This window comes from Fundulus heteroclitus, chromosome 9 (assembly GCF_011125445.2).
Source record: "Fundulus heteroclitus isolate FHET01 chromosome 9, MU-UCD_Fhet_4.1, whole genome shotgun sequence".
Classification (NCBI taxonomy): domain Eukaryota; kingdom Metazoa; phylum Chordata; class Actinopteri; order Cyprinodontiformes; family Fundulidae; genus Fundulus; species Fundulus heteroclitus.
Window position 1 is genome coordinate 1,893,804 of NC_046369.1, and position 13,161 is coordinate 1,906,964.

At 39.8% G+C, this 13,161-nt stretch overlaps 1 protein-coding gene across 2 annotated transcripts in view; it reads left to right on the forward strand.

The window, feature by feature from the left end:
* Nucleotides 1-1,609: 1,609 nt before the first annotated feature.
* The window catches only part of tut4 (terminal uridylyl transferase 4), a 35,207-nt gene continuing 23,655 nt past the window's right edge, over nucleotides 1,610-13,161 (forward strand). For both annotated transcript variants that reach the window (XR_004931642.1, XM_036140808.1), the window contains exons 1-10: nucleotides 1,610-1,766; nucleotides 4,920-5,438; nucleotides 6,756-6,916; nucleotides 8,959-9,075; nucleotides 9,162-9,339; nucleotides 9,416-9,504; nucleotides 9,599-9,650; nucleotides 11,634-11,703; nucleotides 11,978-12,104; nucleotides 13,001-13,120. Coding sequence is in view for 1 of the 2 variants with exons in the window: in XM_036140808.1 (XP_035996701.1) it covers nucleotides 4,994-5,438; nucleotides 6,756-6,916; nucleotides 8,959-9,075; nucleotides 9,162-9,339; nucleotides 9,416-9,504; nucleotides 9,599-9,650; nucleotides 11,634-11,703; nucleotides 11,978-12,104; nucleotides 13,001-13,120 (1,359 nt within the window). In the remaining variant the exon portion in view is untranslated. The remainder of the gene's footprint in view (nucleotides 1,767-4,919; nucleotides 5,439-6,755; nucleotides 6,917-8,958; nucleotides 9,076-9,161; nucleotides 9,340-9,415; nucleotides 9,505-9,598; nucleotides 9,651-11,633; nucleotides 11,704-11,977; nucleotides 12,105-13,000; nucleotides 13,121-13,161) is intronic.

Sequence of the window (13,161 nt, forward strand, 5' to 3'; positions counted from 1 at the left end):
AGCTTTCCTGGCCGTTGCCACATTGAACATTGTTTTTTAGTGCGTTCCATTTGTCCTCAGCGGTCAGAATTCTCGCCCGGTGGGAAAATTTAACCGGAACGGCCCCTAAAGTCGGTATTACAAGTCGGAAACCTGAGTCCAAAACGCTTTGTCCCGCAGATTTTTAAGATTTGTTTTTAGGCTTTTTTTTATATTAAAAATATTATTGTTTTAAAAAAAATTCAATAAAATATGGTGTAGTGCATAAATAGTTTTATATGTTAAAAAAAGGCAAAATAAATTAAATTATCATTTATTTAACAAATAAATCAAAGCATTGATCAAAAGCCAATCTGGCTGCCAATCTCTATCAATTAATCTCTCTATATATTTTTTTACAAGTGTGTATATATAAGATCCATCTATTTCTTTCTATCTAAATACTTAAAACATATATATATACAGGGAACATAGATGTTCACTACTTTCTGCCACATACAATATGACGCTGACGTCGACGTGCAAACCTGCGCCCAATGGGTTAATAATGTCAATGGTTCTGCGTGCTCTCGTTCTCCTCAAGTCCGTACTTCCTTAATGAATCAGGTAACATAGGAAAATATTTAAAATGGCCAATTCCACCAAAAGTAAAAGAAGTACAATATAAAATTATGAATAGTTATTACCCAACAGCAGAAACTCTTAAGAAAAGATTTGGATTTGAGGTTGAAGCCTGCATTTCATGCTTTAAAGTACCTATTGAACATCTCTTCTATCCGTGTGGAGTCACGGGTCATTTTTGGCAGAATCTGCATAGTTGGTTGAGTACCAAAATAGAAAATATAACACCTTTTGATATAAATCAAATATTAACATACAAAAATTACATGTTGAAGGATTTATGTGACATGGTGACCATGTCATATAAATGACATGATCAATATTGTCATGAGTGTGGGAAGATATCATATACATGTATGTAAATGGAAAAATCAAAAACCTTCATTAATAGGTTTAAAAAAAACGAACTCAAAATCTTCTATTCCTCTTTATCTTTGTTAGCCGACAAATACGGACATATACATAAAATATGTAGTGACATGTCACACTTTCTTGTGCTTTGATTCAACAAAATGCTAAAGCTAACATGATGCAATGAATTGTCTCAATGCTGAAATGGGTATGTCTCTGTTTAATTGTTGATTTTTAAAACATACATATGTTATATGCATTTATACTTTTGGAGATTGGTTTTGTTTGCATCCGTTGGTCTTTATTTAAACGCCTGTTAATTTATTTGTTTTCCTTTGCCTTGCACAAGTTATGTTGATCTCCTGTATATAACTGCTATTTTCTCTTTTTTGAAAAAATTCAAAGTGGAGATTCCTACTTGAACATATAATTAATGTTCTGATCAATAAAGTGAAAAAAAAAAAAGTCCGTACTTCCTGTGTTCTGGCCAAGAACGGACTTGACAAGAACACAAGTACGGACCCGGAAAAAATGAACGGTTCTTTTTTTCCGTTCCTCTATTCCTCAGGCGAGCTGATATAAAAAGGAACAGTTCTTTTTTTTTTTTTTTTCTTCCGTCCCGAAGAAGTGGGCAGGTCGAGCCGGCTCGGCCGCGGGCGGCGCAGCTCTCACTCCCACAGTGCAGCGGGGCAACGGATTAACATGGCGTCGGTGGTCGCTGTTTGGATGAAGGCCGTGGGACTGGAGCTGCATGATGTGAAGCAGAGCCATGGAGCCAACTGAACTATAATCCCGGATCAGCTTCAGAGCTCTAAGTAAGTCGCTTCGTGCTCCTCGGCGTCCCGATGGCGGAAGTGCTGCTGCTCCCCCGGCGGCCTGATGCTGTGCGGCGTTTGGGTGCCAGGGTTATTTACGACCCGGGCACAGCAGCTAGCACTGGCTAGCCTGTAGCTAGCTCGGCTACGCAAAGACTCCCCAAGAAGTCAGTCTAAAGCCTTTCAGATCTGCCTTTTATTGTGTGTTTAGTGGCTCCTTTAACCCGCGTTTGTCTCTCTTGTGCAGCAGATGTAAGCTGTGAGCGCAGCCTTCCTCCAGAACTCAGTTGCTTCCTAGTTTGAGTCCCAGAAACAGTAAAAAAAAAAAAAAAAAAAAAAAGAGCCCAGCTGGTGTGAAAAGCTGCTACTTAGCATCACACAGCGACGCTTTACCCCATCTGCCGGGAGGAGAGCTGTGTCAGTCTGCCATTAATGGCCGCCGCTTTCGTTTTCGCTTCCGTGGAAGTCAGTTTCAGGTTTCACTCACAGATGAAACAACAAACATATCTCCATCCATTAGATGCTGTTTATTAACTTTTTTTTTTTTGTTTTTAGTTTTTGGGGCGGGTTGGACGCTAATCCTGAACTAACTTCTACACCTGGACACTCCCTACTGCGCATGTGTAGATCATCTAGTATTGATGGTGTTGTTGTTGTTTTTTTTTTATCAGCTCAGTGTTTCTTTTTAGGCCATTTCCAGTTTTCTTAACTTAACAGGTTAACAATTCATCATTTAATATAATAAGTAAGCCAAAGAGCCAATTGTGGCTCTGGAACTGCAGGTTGCAGATCCCTGATTTTTCTTAATACAGCGGGAGCTTAACATGAAACAGCTTAATTTTTAAATGTTATTTTTTTTTATATTTATTTTTTTTAATTATTTTGCTATTTTATTATTGGGTAAAAACATAAAAGAAAAAAAATACAACTGATCCAAATGACGGTATCTTTGTCAGCATTTATCATCCTAAGAAATTTAATATCATGTTTTTAGTACAGGGGCCAGGAACAGTTCTACAGGGGCACAGGCCCCTGTTGGCCCCTGTCTAGAACCGCCCCTGCTGCAGATCGAATGGGGGGTAGGAGGTGTGTTAACCTGGTTAACACCTGCACGGTCTGCCGGCTCCACAGGAAGCGGTAGTTACTCTGTGCAAGTCAGGAAAAGCTGCTTCATGTTTGTGGTGCGATGAAACGGGATGCACTTCCTATTGATCCGAAACAGTCTAAATGTCTCTTAAAACGGGTCAGAAGCATGAAAATGTCTTTTTAAAACGGGTCATACATGTATATTGACATATTGGAAATGTTATATCACCTTTTATTGAATAAAGTTGTATCACGATATATATATTGATATTGACTTATTGTTCCCCCCTAGTGTATTGAGATCTAAAATATAAAAGCCTAAATGAAGGTGCCTGAGGGTCGCTGCGTCTCCCGCAGCGTGAACATCGTTCTGCTCAGTCCTTTTTTAGTCCTGACGTGTTGATTTAGATCCAAATGTTTGCTTTTTACTAGTGTTGCGCCAATGCCATTTTTTGGCCCCGATACCGATACCATTACTTTGAAATTTATGTGTGTGTGTATATATGAAGAACAGCATACTACTTGGGTGTAAAATAATTGCTATTATGGCTTTGTCAAGCTGCTACCTTATTAAAGCAGGAAAAAAGTCTAATACAAAGTGAATCCAGTAGAACTAATGAGTGTCGGGAGAGAGAAGGCGACAAACAAGTGACAAACAAACATCAAAACGGTATCTGTGACCTATTTGTTGGTACTCGCCGATACCGATACCACCATTTTAGTGCGGTATCGGCACCCCGGCCGATACTGGTATCGGTATCGGTGCAACACTAGACTATAAATCATCAAATTTTCGTTGTTTTGAATCTAACACAAAATGAAGAAAATGTCATTTATGCATCAAAAAGTGTGACTTCTTTGTTTCGATGCGTTTATTGAATTTAATCTAAAGAATGTTTACTAGCCGACCTGCCAGTGAAGGGAAAGTTGTCCCATTGTCTCTGATTTATTTGTTTTATTAAGTCAGGGATGCTCAGATTTTAAAAAATCAGGCTAATCTCCGTATCCTAAATCGACTTTAGACATCGCTGCTCTGCTTCAGTCAAACTCTAAAGCTCTAACTCAGGGGTGTCAAACTAATTTTGGTTGAGGGGCCGCATTCAGCTTAATCTGATCTCAAGAGGGCCACACGAGTTAACTCATTGCAAGATTAAGCAGAACTAATAAATGTGGACTTGTTGTTGATTTTTATATTAAATTAATTTCACTTTTACACAATATATTATGAATAACCTCAGCGTTTTTAAGAAAAGTATGTGCAATTTTAACAATACTTTTACTCAGTTAAACATTTACTTGTGCATTATGCATAGAACTGATCACAGTGATTGTACAGTGTTGAAAAACATTTATTCACATTTTTTGGAACTTAAAAACACTGTCCTGCATGACAAAATACATCAAACAGATAAAAATTAAGAAATGATTTACATTTTTCCACACCTGAAGCTTAATCTGCTAAATAAAACACAGCGCCCCTCGTGGACAATATAGGAACTGCACATTTTCAATTAAACGAAGTACATGTTGTTTTCAATAAATGTTTTATCATTCTCTTCCTTTTATCTCCTCTTTCTTTCACCTTTGCTTTTTTCTTCTTGTTCTTCCTTTCCTCTCCTACTTTACCATTATAGTGTCCATATCATTTGAGATATTCCCAGCATGAATCATAATAAAACTATTCACATTCATAAATCAAGCGGAGCACTATGGCAAAAGCAGTACTGCTGCACTTGTGAAAGTCAAATCTGATGGGCTCTTTTTGGCATTAAGACAACAATTATTATTGCCACATTGCCAGACAGGACACTGGGAAATATTTTTTTTTTATTTTTTTATTTTTTAATAAAGATAATGCATTTAGCCACAGGGCCGGACTAAATTGTTCGGCGGGCCGGATCCGGCCCGCGGGCCGTATGTTTGACACCCCGGCTCTAAAGGGAACAAAGCGGGAAAATTCGTCCCGTTTTTCTAGTAGTTTGCACGTTTCTGTTGTCAGTTTATAATTATCTAATGATCTTAGTTCTGACCTAAATCATTGAGAACCTGTGCTGTGTCGCCATGCAGAGCTTAGGTGGCCGGCCTGCTGCCTGCCTGGTGTGGGCCACAGGGACGGGTCAGGAGCCGCCGCACCACCAGGGATGGAGGAGTCGGCGAACTCGGCCAGAGCGGCCAGACAGTCTCAGCCCAGAGGAGCGAAGGCGTCGCCCGGCCAGAAGCAAAACAAAGACGGGGTGAAGTCTGCGCTGCGCAGCAAGGAGAACCTCGCCGGTGGCAAAGAGGAGCGGAGCGCCGGCGGCGGCCTGCTGACCCGCGGGCCGGGCGGCGCCTTCCCGGATAACTCCCAGGACAAGAAGAGAGGACGACCCGCCAGGCTGACCGGGAGAACGAGTTCTGGAGAGAGGAGCAAAGGGAAGGCGACCAACTCCCAGCAGCCTCAGCAGCATCAGCCTGAGTCCAGAACGCCGCGTCCTGCAGACGGCGGCCGCCCGCCGGCCAACAGAGAGACAAACGCTCCTGTTTCACCCCCCCCACCTGAGCGGGCCAGAGGCTCCACAGCCGCCCCGGCCAGAGACAAGTCCCACGGTGGGTGACGCAGATGTTCTACGTTCTCACTGCACCTCTTGATGCTCAAGTCTGATTTTTTTTTTTTTTTTTTTTTTTTTTTTTTTTTTTTTTTGTGAAGTCTGATTTATTTATTTATTTATTTTGTGGTCGTTCACATTTCCAAATACATGCGACTTGTATGTGATCTCCTGTGTGAACTGAATGCGTTCAACCAAAGTGTCCTGCATGCGCACTGGAGGACGCGATGACGTCACACGTAGCAAAGCGTCCTCATTGTTTGCAGAAGTAAACATGGATTATAATGCTGGCGCGCATTTATCGGTCATTAATTTATTTTCTAACCAGAACTTTCTCTCCATTGACTGCTCTCCTCATTGTAGTCCGCTATGGGTGTCGTCTTTCTTCACGTTTCTGCACAGCAGGACGCAGAATAGTGACGTTTGTCGAGTATCGGTGACGTACAGGTCGGATAAATGCGACAGACACAGGTTACATTAGAAAAAAATCAGATACATATTAGGGCTGGGCGATAAATCGATTTAATCGATTAATTCAAATTTACAATTCTTTAAGATTTCATTTTTGGAAAATCTGGATTTTATTTTGCCAATACACTCATTGGGTTTCCATGAAGAGAACAGCATGTGATTCTGAATATATGTTTAGGCAAAATTATTGTCAAAATATTGTTAAGTGGAAACTTTTTTTTAATAATACTAATACATAATAATACTATTATATAATATTTACCATAATACGAGGTACTTCATTTACTTATTTACTTTTTTTTAACTTAGTTTGAGGTTCACAAGTGCAGTGAAGCCTGTTCTTAGCTCAATGTGTAATACCACTAGCAGCAAATGTTTTGTTATATTTTTATTGTTTATAATGGCACGGCTGCCATCTTGTTTTACAAACATGTTTCACAGCTTGTTTTTAGTTGCTCTTTGAATTCAGGTCAACTCCCTGACGAAATGCTTGACATAAAAAGCAAGGTTTTAAAATAATTTCTTTAATTTCTTTTTATGAAACAAAAGGGAGGAAAAAAATCGATTAATCGGATTTGGTATGATAAAATCGGAGATTTATTTTTTTAATCCATATCGCCCAGCACTAATACTTATCGGATTCAAGACCACATATCGAAGCGGCCTGGGTCACATTTGAAAAACTCTGATCTGTGTTGTTCAGACTGTCATAAAAAAATCAGATCCAGGTCGCATATGGGCAAAAAAAATCAGAATTATGTCACTTCAGGCTGCAGTGTGAACGTAGCCTCAGACTCTCCGGGTTAAACTTGATCTCAACATGTTTGTTGTTTTATTATCGATGCAGCGATGAAAGATGCAGCTCCGATGCATCCGTCGGCCGAAGAGGAAGAGGAAGAGGAGGAGGAGAGGCTCGCCGTGGAGGAAGGACTCCTGACAGAGCAGCAGCTGGGCCTCCGACAGGTGGAGGAGCGCCTCCACAGAGACCACATCCACCGGCTGCTCAAAGTAAGAAAAAAAATCAGTGTTAAAAGCTCCCATGCTGCGTCTGCAGTATTTAAAGGAGAAAGCAGCGGTCAGGCTGTGAAGGTCGTTCATGTTTGGGACGTACAGATGTGCGTTGATCAATCTGCGAGCGTTTCTAAACAACAAGGAGGAAAAAAACAGAAAAAATGACGTATAAGTGGGGAAACACTGGAGGCTCCTTCCTGTCCTGTGAGGGAAAACCACAGCGGAGTTAACATGTTAGCTGTTGATGTTCATGACGGCACATTTAGGACAAAACGTTGTGGAAGGGTTGAAGGATCAGAATATATAGTTTATATCTTGTGTTATAATTATACTTTTATAGATTCCAGACGATTTTCCGCGTGTTAATCTACAGCTGTTTGTTAAAACACAGAAGCCTGAGAGAGATTTGAGACAAAGCGTTTATTCTGAGACGACTTTTTTATTAACGCTTTATGAAAGGAAAAACATGTCAAGATAAATATCGCATATCGGGATTCATCCTAAAAATATCGATATATCACATTTGGTCCATATCGTCCTATCTCAGTTAACCCACTGCTGAAGGCGGCTCCACAGGCTAGTCAACCAGGGGTGCACTTACTTTTCACACACTGCTTTTTATTTTGGGCTAAAAACAAAAAGTCTTGATTTTTACATCTTAATCTTGATTTAAAACATAATAGGTAAAGAGCAAGTATTTGTTGTGTACTGAGAAATAAAGGGGACCCCCCCCCCCTTTTGTGTGTGTGTGTGTTGGGGGGGGGGTCATTCCTTTTTGCTTTTGTAAATTGTGAGAGTAAAAACATAATATTATGAGAATAAAATAGTAAAGTTACAAGAATAAGGTTATATATTTATAAAAAGGCTTATAAAAAAGTGCAGGGAATACTAAATCTTTTTTAAATATCAGCATCAAATCATCTAGTGACTAACCCCCCCCCCCCCTCCCATTTTGGGAACCCCCCCTCTAGAGGAGCTTTGTTTTAGCATAAAATGGTTTGTTGTAGGTCTGGACGATAATTCAATAACAATATATATTGATGATAGAAAAAAGGGTCAATAAAAAGTTCAATAGAATAACAGTTTTCCTTCCTTTTTGCATTCAGTATGACTTTATTTTATATATATATGCTTTTATCAATATGCTTTTTTTCTATATCGTCCAGCCCTACTGCTGAGTGCAGTTGGCAGAAGACAACAAACTAGGCCTGGGCGATATATAAAAAAAAAAAGCATGTCAATAAAATAGAAATCATATTGATCGATGTCAATAATTCAAAACATATATTTTAAGTGCAGCCCTGGGCATTTTATGCTTATGTTTAGCGACTTATTTTTAGATACAGACACAAACACTGAATTCAAACTCAACCCTTTATTCAACTTTTTACCAAAACTGCAATTTCTGACAAATGATAAAGAACATGTGCTCTCTGAACTCTCTGAAGGGGGCGGAGCTTGGTCCCTGGATCTGCGTTGTGATTGGTTGGGAGGATGTAATAACTGTAATATTAACCTACATGACTAGAATGCAAAAGGAAGGAAAACTGTTCTTCTGTTGAACTTTTTTTTTACCCTTTTTTCTATAGATCAACACTGCAAAAACTAAACAAAAAAAAAGTCAAATTTTCTTGAAATTATTGTATATGTCCTTGTTTTGAGCACGCAGATAAGATGATTTGCCAATGGAATGAGATTTTTGCACTTAAAATAGGAACAGCTCATCTTCATCATCTTCTTTAGAGGGCAGAATATCTAATTATCTTATTTTAGGGGTCAAAATACTCATTCCATTGGCAGTTAATCTTATTTACCTTCTCAAATCAAGGACAAATACACTCATTTCAAGAAAATTTGACTTATTTTTTGTTAGTTTTTTTTAACTTATTTTTAGTTCTGTTTTTGCAGTGAATTTATATTGTTATTGAATTATCGTCCAGCCTTATTCAGCTGGTAAATATGTCTGAAAAACGACGTAACGCGCCTCCCTTTACCTCCCTTTGCCTCCCTTTGCCTCCCTTTGCCTCCCTTTGCCCCAGCCGTCCCCTGAATACCCAAACTATCACTACTTATGCAAAGTCTGCTCGGTGCACGTCGAGAACGTCAACGGAGCTTACAAGCACATCAAGGAGAAGCGCCACAAGAAGAACATGATGGTTGGTACCGTTTTGCTTCTTGAGCTTTAAAAAAAAAAAGCCGCGGCTCGTTGACGTTTCCGGCTGAAACGCTCTGCCTCCTTCAGGAGAAGCAGGAGGAGGCGGAGCTCCGAGCGCTGCCGCCGCCCTCCGCCGCCCAGCTGAGGGCGCTGGACTCAGCCGTCCTGCAGACCGCCAGCCAGCAGGGGATCTCAGACGAGGACTTGGAGGTGCGGAAGGGCGTGGTGACGAGGATGGAGGAGATCATAAAGAGGCAGCTGTCAGGTTTGGACTCTGCGCCCTGAATCCAGCCTCATGCGCCGGCGCTTCAGTTTGGTGACGTCCTCTCTGCTTCCCCCAGCTTGTTCGCTCCGTCTCTACGGCTCCTGTCTCACCCGCTTCGCCTTCAAGACGAGCGACATCAACGTCGACGTCACCTATCCCTCCACGGTCAGTCTGCCTTTCACTCTTCTACACATTCCTGATGTTTTTTTACTCGACATGAGCGACGAAGCAGATCAGAAATCTCCTTCTCTGCCGTCAGATGACGCAACCAGAAGTCCTCATTCAGGTGCTGGAGATCCTCAAGAACAGCCGTAAGTTTTCTGTCTCGCTTACTTTGTTCTTGTTGTTTAAAACTTTCTGTATTGTCTGGACTATATGGCACACTTAAAATCCTTAAATCTTCTCAAACATTGATGGTGCGCCTTATAGGGCTGCACAATTAATGGCATTTGCAATATAATCGCAAATTTAAAAAACTCAATTTCCAAATCACAGGTCTGCAGCTTTTGGTTAGGTAACAATTAATGGATCAGACCTTTAGGTGTCGGTAAAATGTTTAAAGTGGGTTTGCTCCACATGGAAGGGAAGAGAGATGCAGCAGTGAGATAATCTAATTTTATTACTAGTTTTGGAGATATAAAAGTTTTACTAGAAAGTTTCAGGAATCTCACGAAAGCATTAAGTAGCGGTCAGATTGCTTAATACATAGACTTGTTTGTTGGTTGCACTTTGTTGAGGATTGATCTTCAAATCAATTAAAAGCTGATCTCTTGAATAATATTCTGATTTAATAAAAAGTTCTTGTTTTTAAATAATCCTTTTTTACAAACATCTTCACCTAGAGACCATTTTTGTTGCTTGTGGTTAATGCTGAGAAAAGTCTAAATCAAATCGCAATTTTGGTTGAAATATATCGTAGTCAGGACGCGATCATTTCTGCTCCCAGTTGAGACGCAGCGGCTATTTTGGCACCTAATCTGCACAGCGATGAAACAGATTGATTTGTTGTTTGTTTATGTTTAAAAAGACATGATAAATGAAACTAAATGAAAATTGTCACATTAAATCACAATATTAAGATAAAAAAAATTTTTTCCAAAATCGTTCAGCACTAGCTCTTTTATATATGATTAAAGTTGTGCTTACTGACTGATTTTATGTGGTACAATGTGCTCAAAAATCTGTTAAAATGTGTAAATATGACATTTTGTTAGCAACAAAGCCGCTCCGCTCTATGGATATTCTAAGCATTACGGTACACTGTGTCACTACCTGAGGACCCCTGAGCTGTCTACAAGACTGCCTGACTGTAATGTCTAAACTAGAAGTGCATTCATGTTAGGCAGCTGGAGTATGCGCTAGCAACTAGGGCTGAACAATTAATCGCATTTTCAATATAATCGCAATTTAAAAAAACGCAATTTCCAAATCGCAGTCTGCAATTTTTGGCTCTGTAACAATTAGGGAATTAGACACGTCAATTAGGTGTCAGTAAAATGTTTAAAGTGGGTTTGCCTCCACATGGAAGGGAAGACAGTTGCAGCAGTGAGATAATCTAATGTTATTACTTGTTTTAGAGTTTATATAATCATACATAGCATTAAGTACAGGTCAATCAGTTTAATACATAGACTTGTTTGTTGGTTGCACTTTATGTTCAACAAGGATTGACGTCCAAATCAATTAAAAGCTGTTCTCTTTAATAATAGTCAGATTAATAGAAACATTAAAAGTTCTTGTTTTAAATAGTCCTTGTTTACAAACATCTTTATTTAGAGGCCATTTTTGTTGCTTGTGGTTAACGCAGAGAAAAGTCAAAATTGCAATTTTGGGTGAAATATATTGTAGGCAGAACGCAATCATTTCTGCTCTGTGTTTAGATGCTGTGGGTCTTTTAGCAACTAATCTGCACAGCGAGGAAACAAAATGATTTGTTGTTTGTATATGTTTAAAAACACATGATAAATTAAACTGGAAAAAAAATCGCATTAAATCACAATATTAAGAAAAAAAAATCGCAATTAGATTATTTTCCAAAATCGTTCAGCCCTACTAGCAACAATAAACCTAGTAAGTTAATTCAATATCAAAGTTTATTTTGGCCTTATGTTAGAAACAGGGCAGTGTAGTCCAGCTACAGAGACGGACAGAGAGCTGTGGACGTGGAGGAGTGATATTACACACTTGAGAAGAATATATTTAATGCGCTTTATGGTCCGAAAAATACGGTATATAAACGAAGACTTAGTAATAAGTTTTATTTGTGCTATTTAACATAATTCTGTCCTTCTCAGCTGAATTCCTGGAGGTTGAGTCGGATTTTCACGCCAAAGTTCCTGCTGTGTTTTGCCGGGATGGAAGCAGGTCAGTGCTGCCACCTGATTACCTCGTTATGTATCTGAGACTCATGCAGGACAACTAGTTCATACAAACTTTTTAGAATCTTCATCTTTTTATTTTTATTTTTTAATCTATTGAACTCCATAATGAGAGAAAAGAAACGAGAGACGCCATGAGCTGAGCGACTGTGTTAGACGTTAACTGAGTGGTTTCAGTCGGCGTCCGTCCCGTGGAAACGCCGGAGCCTCGTCCAAACCTCCACCCCTCACTCGGTTCTCTGCTCTCTGTCTTCGCCCAGTGGCCTGATTTGTAAAGTGAGCGCGGGCAACGACGTCGCCTGTCTCACCACCAATCATCTGGCGGCGCTGGCGAAGCTGGAGCCCAGACTGGTTCCCCTGGTGCTGACGTTCCGCTACTGGGCGCGGGTAAGCAGGGTTCCCACGGATCCTTAAAAAGTCTTAAAAGGCACTGAATTCTGTAATATAAAACTAAGGCCTTAATTAGCATTAAAATGTCTTAAATCAATCTTTCTTAAGTCTTAAAATTCTTACCAGGTCATAAATAGGATTTTAAGTTGTAATCCTTATCAAACAGTTAAATAATTGACACAATTATATATTTTTTAATTTACCAAACGGCTCAATGTAACCAGTATTGGTTCCGTCCCGATAGCGGAACCAATAAAAACTGTTGCGGCCGGACCATAGCTGCGAAAAAGAGTTGGCACTGATTACGTTGTGGTTTTTAAAACTGATTTATAGTTTATTTTAGTAGGGAACAAAACAAAGTTTGTGAATTCAGTTCAGTAGTTGTTAAAAATATATTTGTAATTTGTGTGTTTTTTAGCTTTCTTCCTATATGGAATGTTTTTCTAAATTTTAAACATGTCCACTGGGCCAGAAGTAATGGTTTATGTAAAAATAAACATTTGGGTGAAGTTGTCGCAACCAGGTTTATCTTGTTTATCGTGAAGTTGGGCTTAACGTTTTATTTCAAGTGGCATTAAAAAGTCTTGAATTTAACTTGCCTTATGCTGTAGGAACCCTGGTAAGGCTCAGACAAAGGCGCACTGCTGCCTCGGGATCCCGTTATTTATTAAACCAGTCACTGTTTTTGGGTTTTATTCATTTTGTCACTTTGGGGACCTTATTTTTCTTTGGTTAAATGCTTTTAGCGTTCTGTAGTAAGAAAGCACCGGCCTGCAAATAAACCACTAAATGATCCACTCTGCTACAGTTCTGCCTGTTGGTTTAGTACAACTGGTTTTATAATCATTTACTGGAGTGAATTTGGTTTAGATTCTGCGCGTTTATCTCCGCAGCTGTGTCACATCGACTGCCAGGCTGAAGGCGGCATCCCTTCGTACTCCTTCGCCCTCATGGTGATCTTCTTCCTGCAGCAGAGGAAGGAGCCCGTCCTCCCCGTCTACCTGGGATCCTGGGTGAGTGAGCCTGACTCCGTGAGCGTTTTCACACCACATAA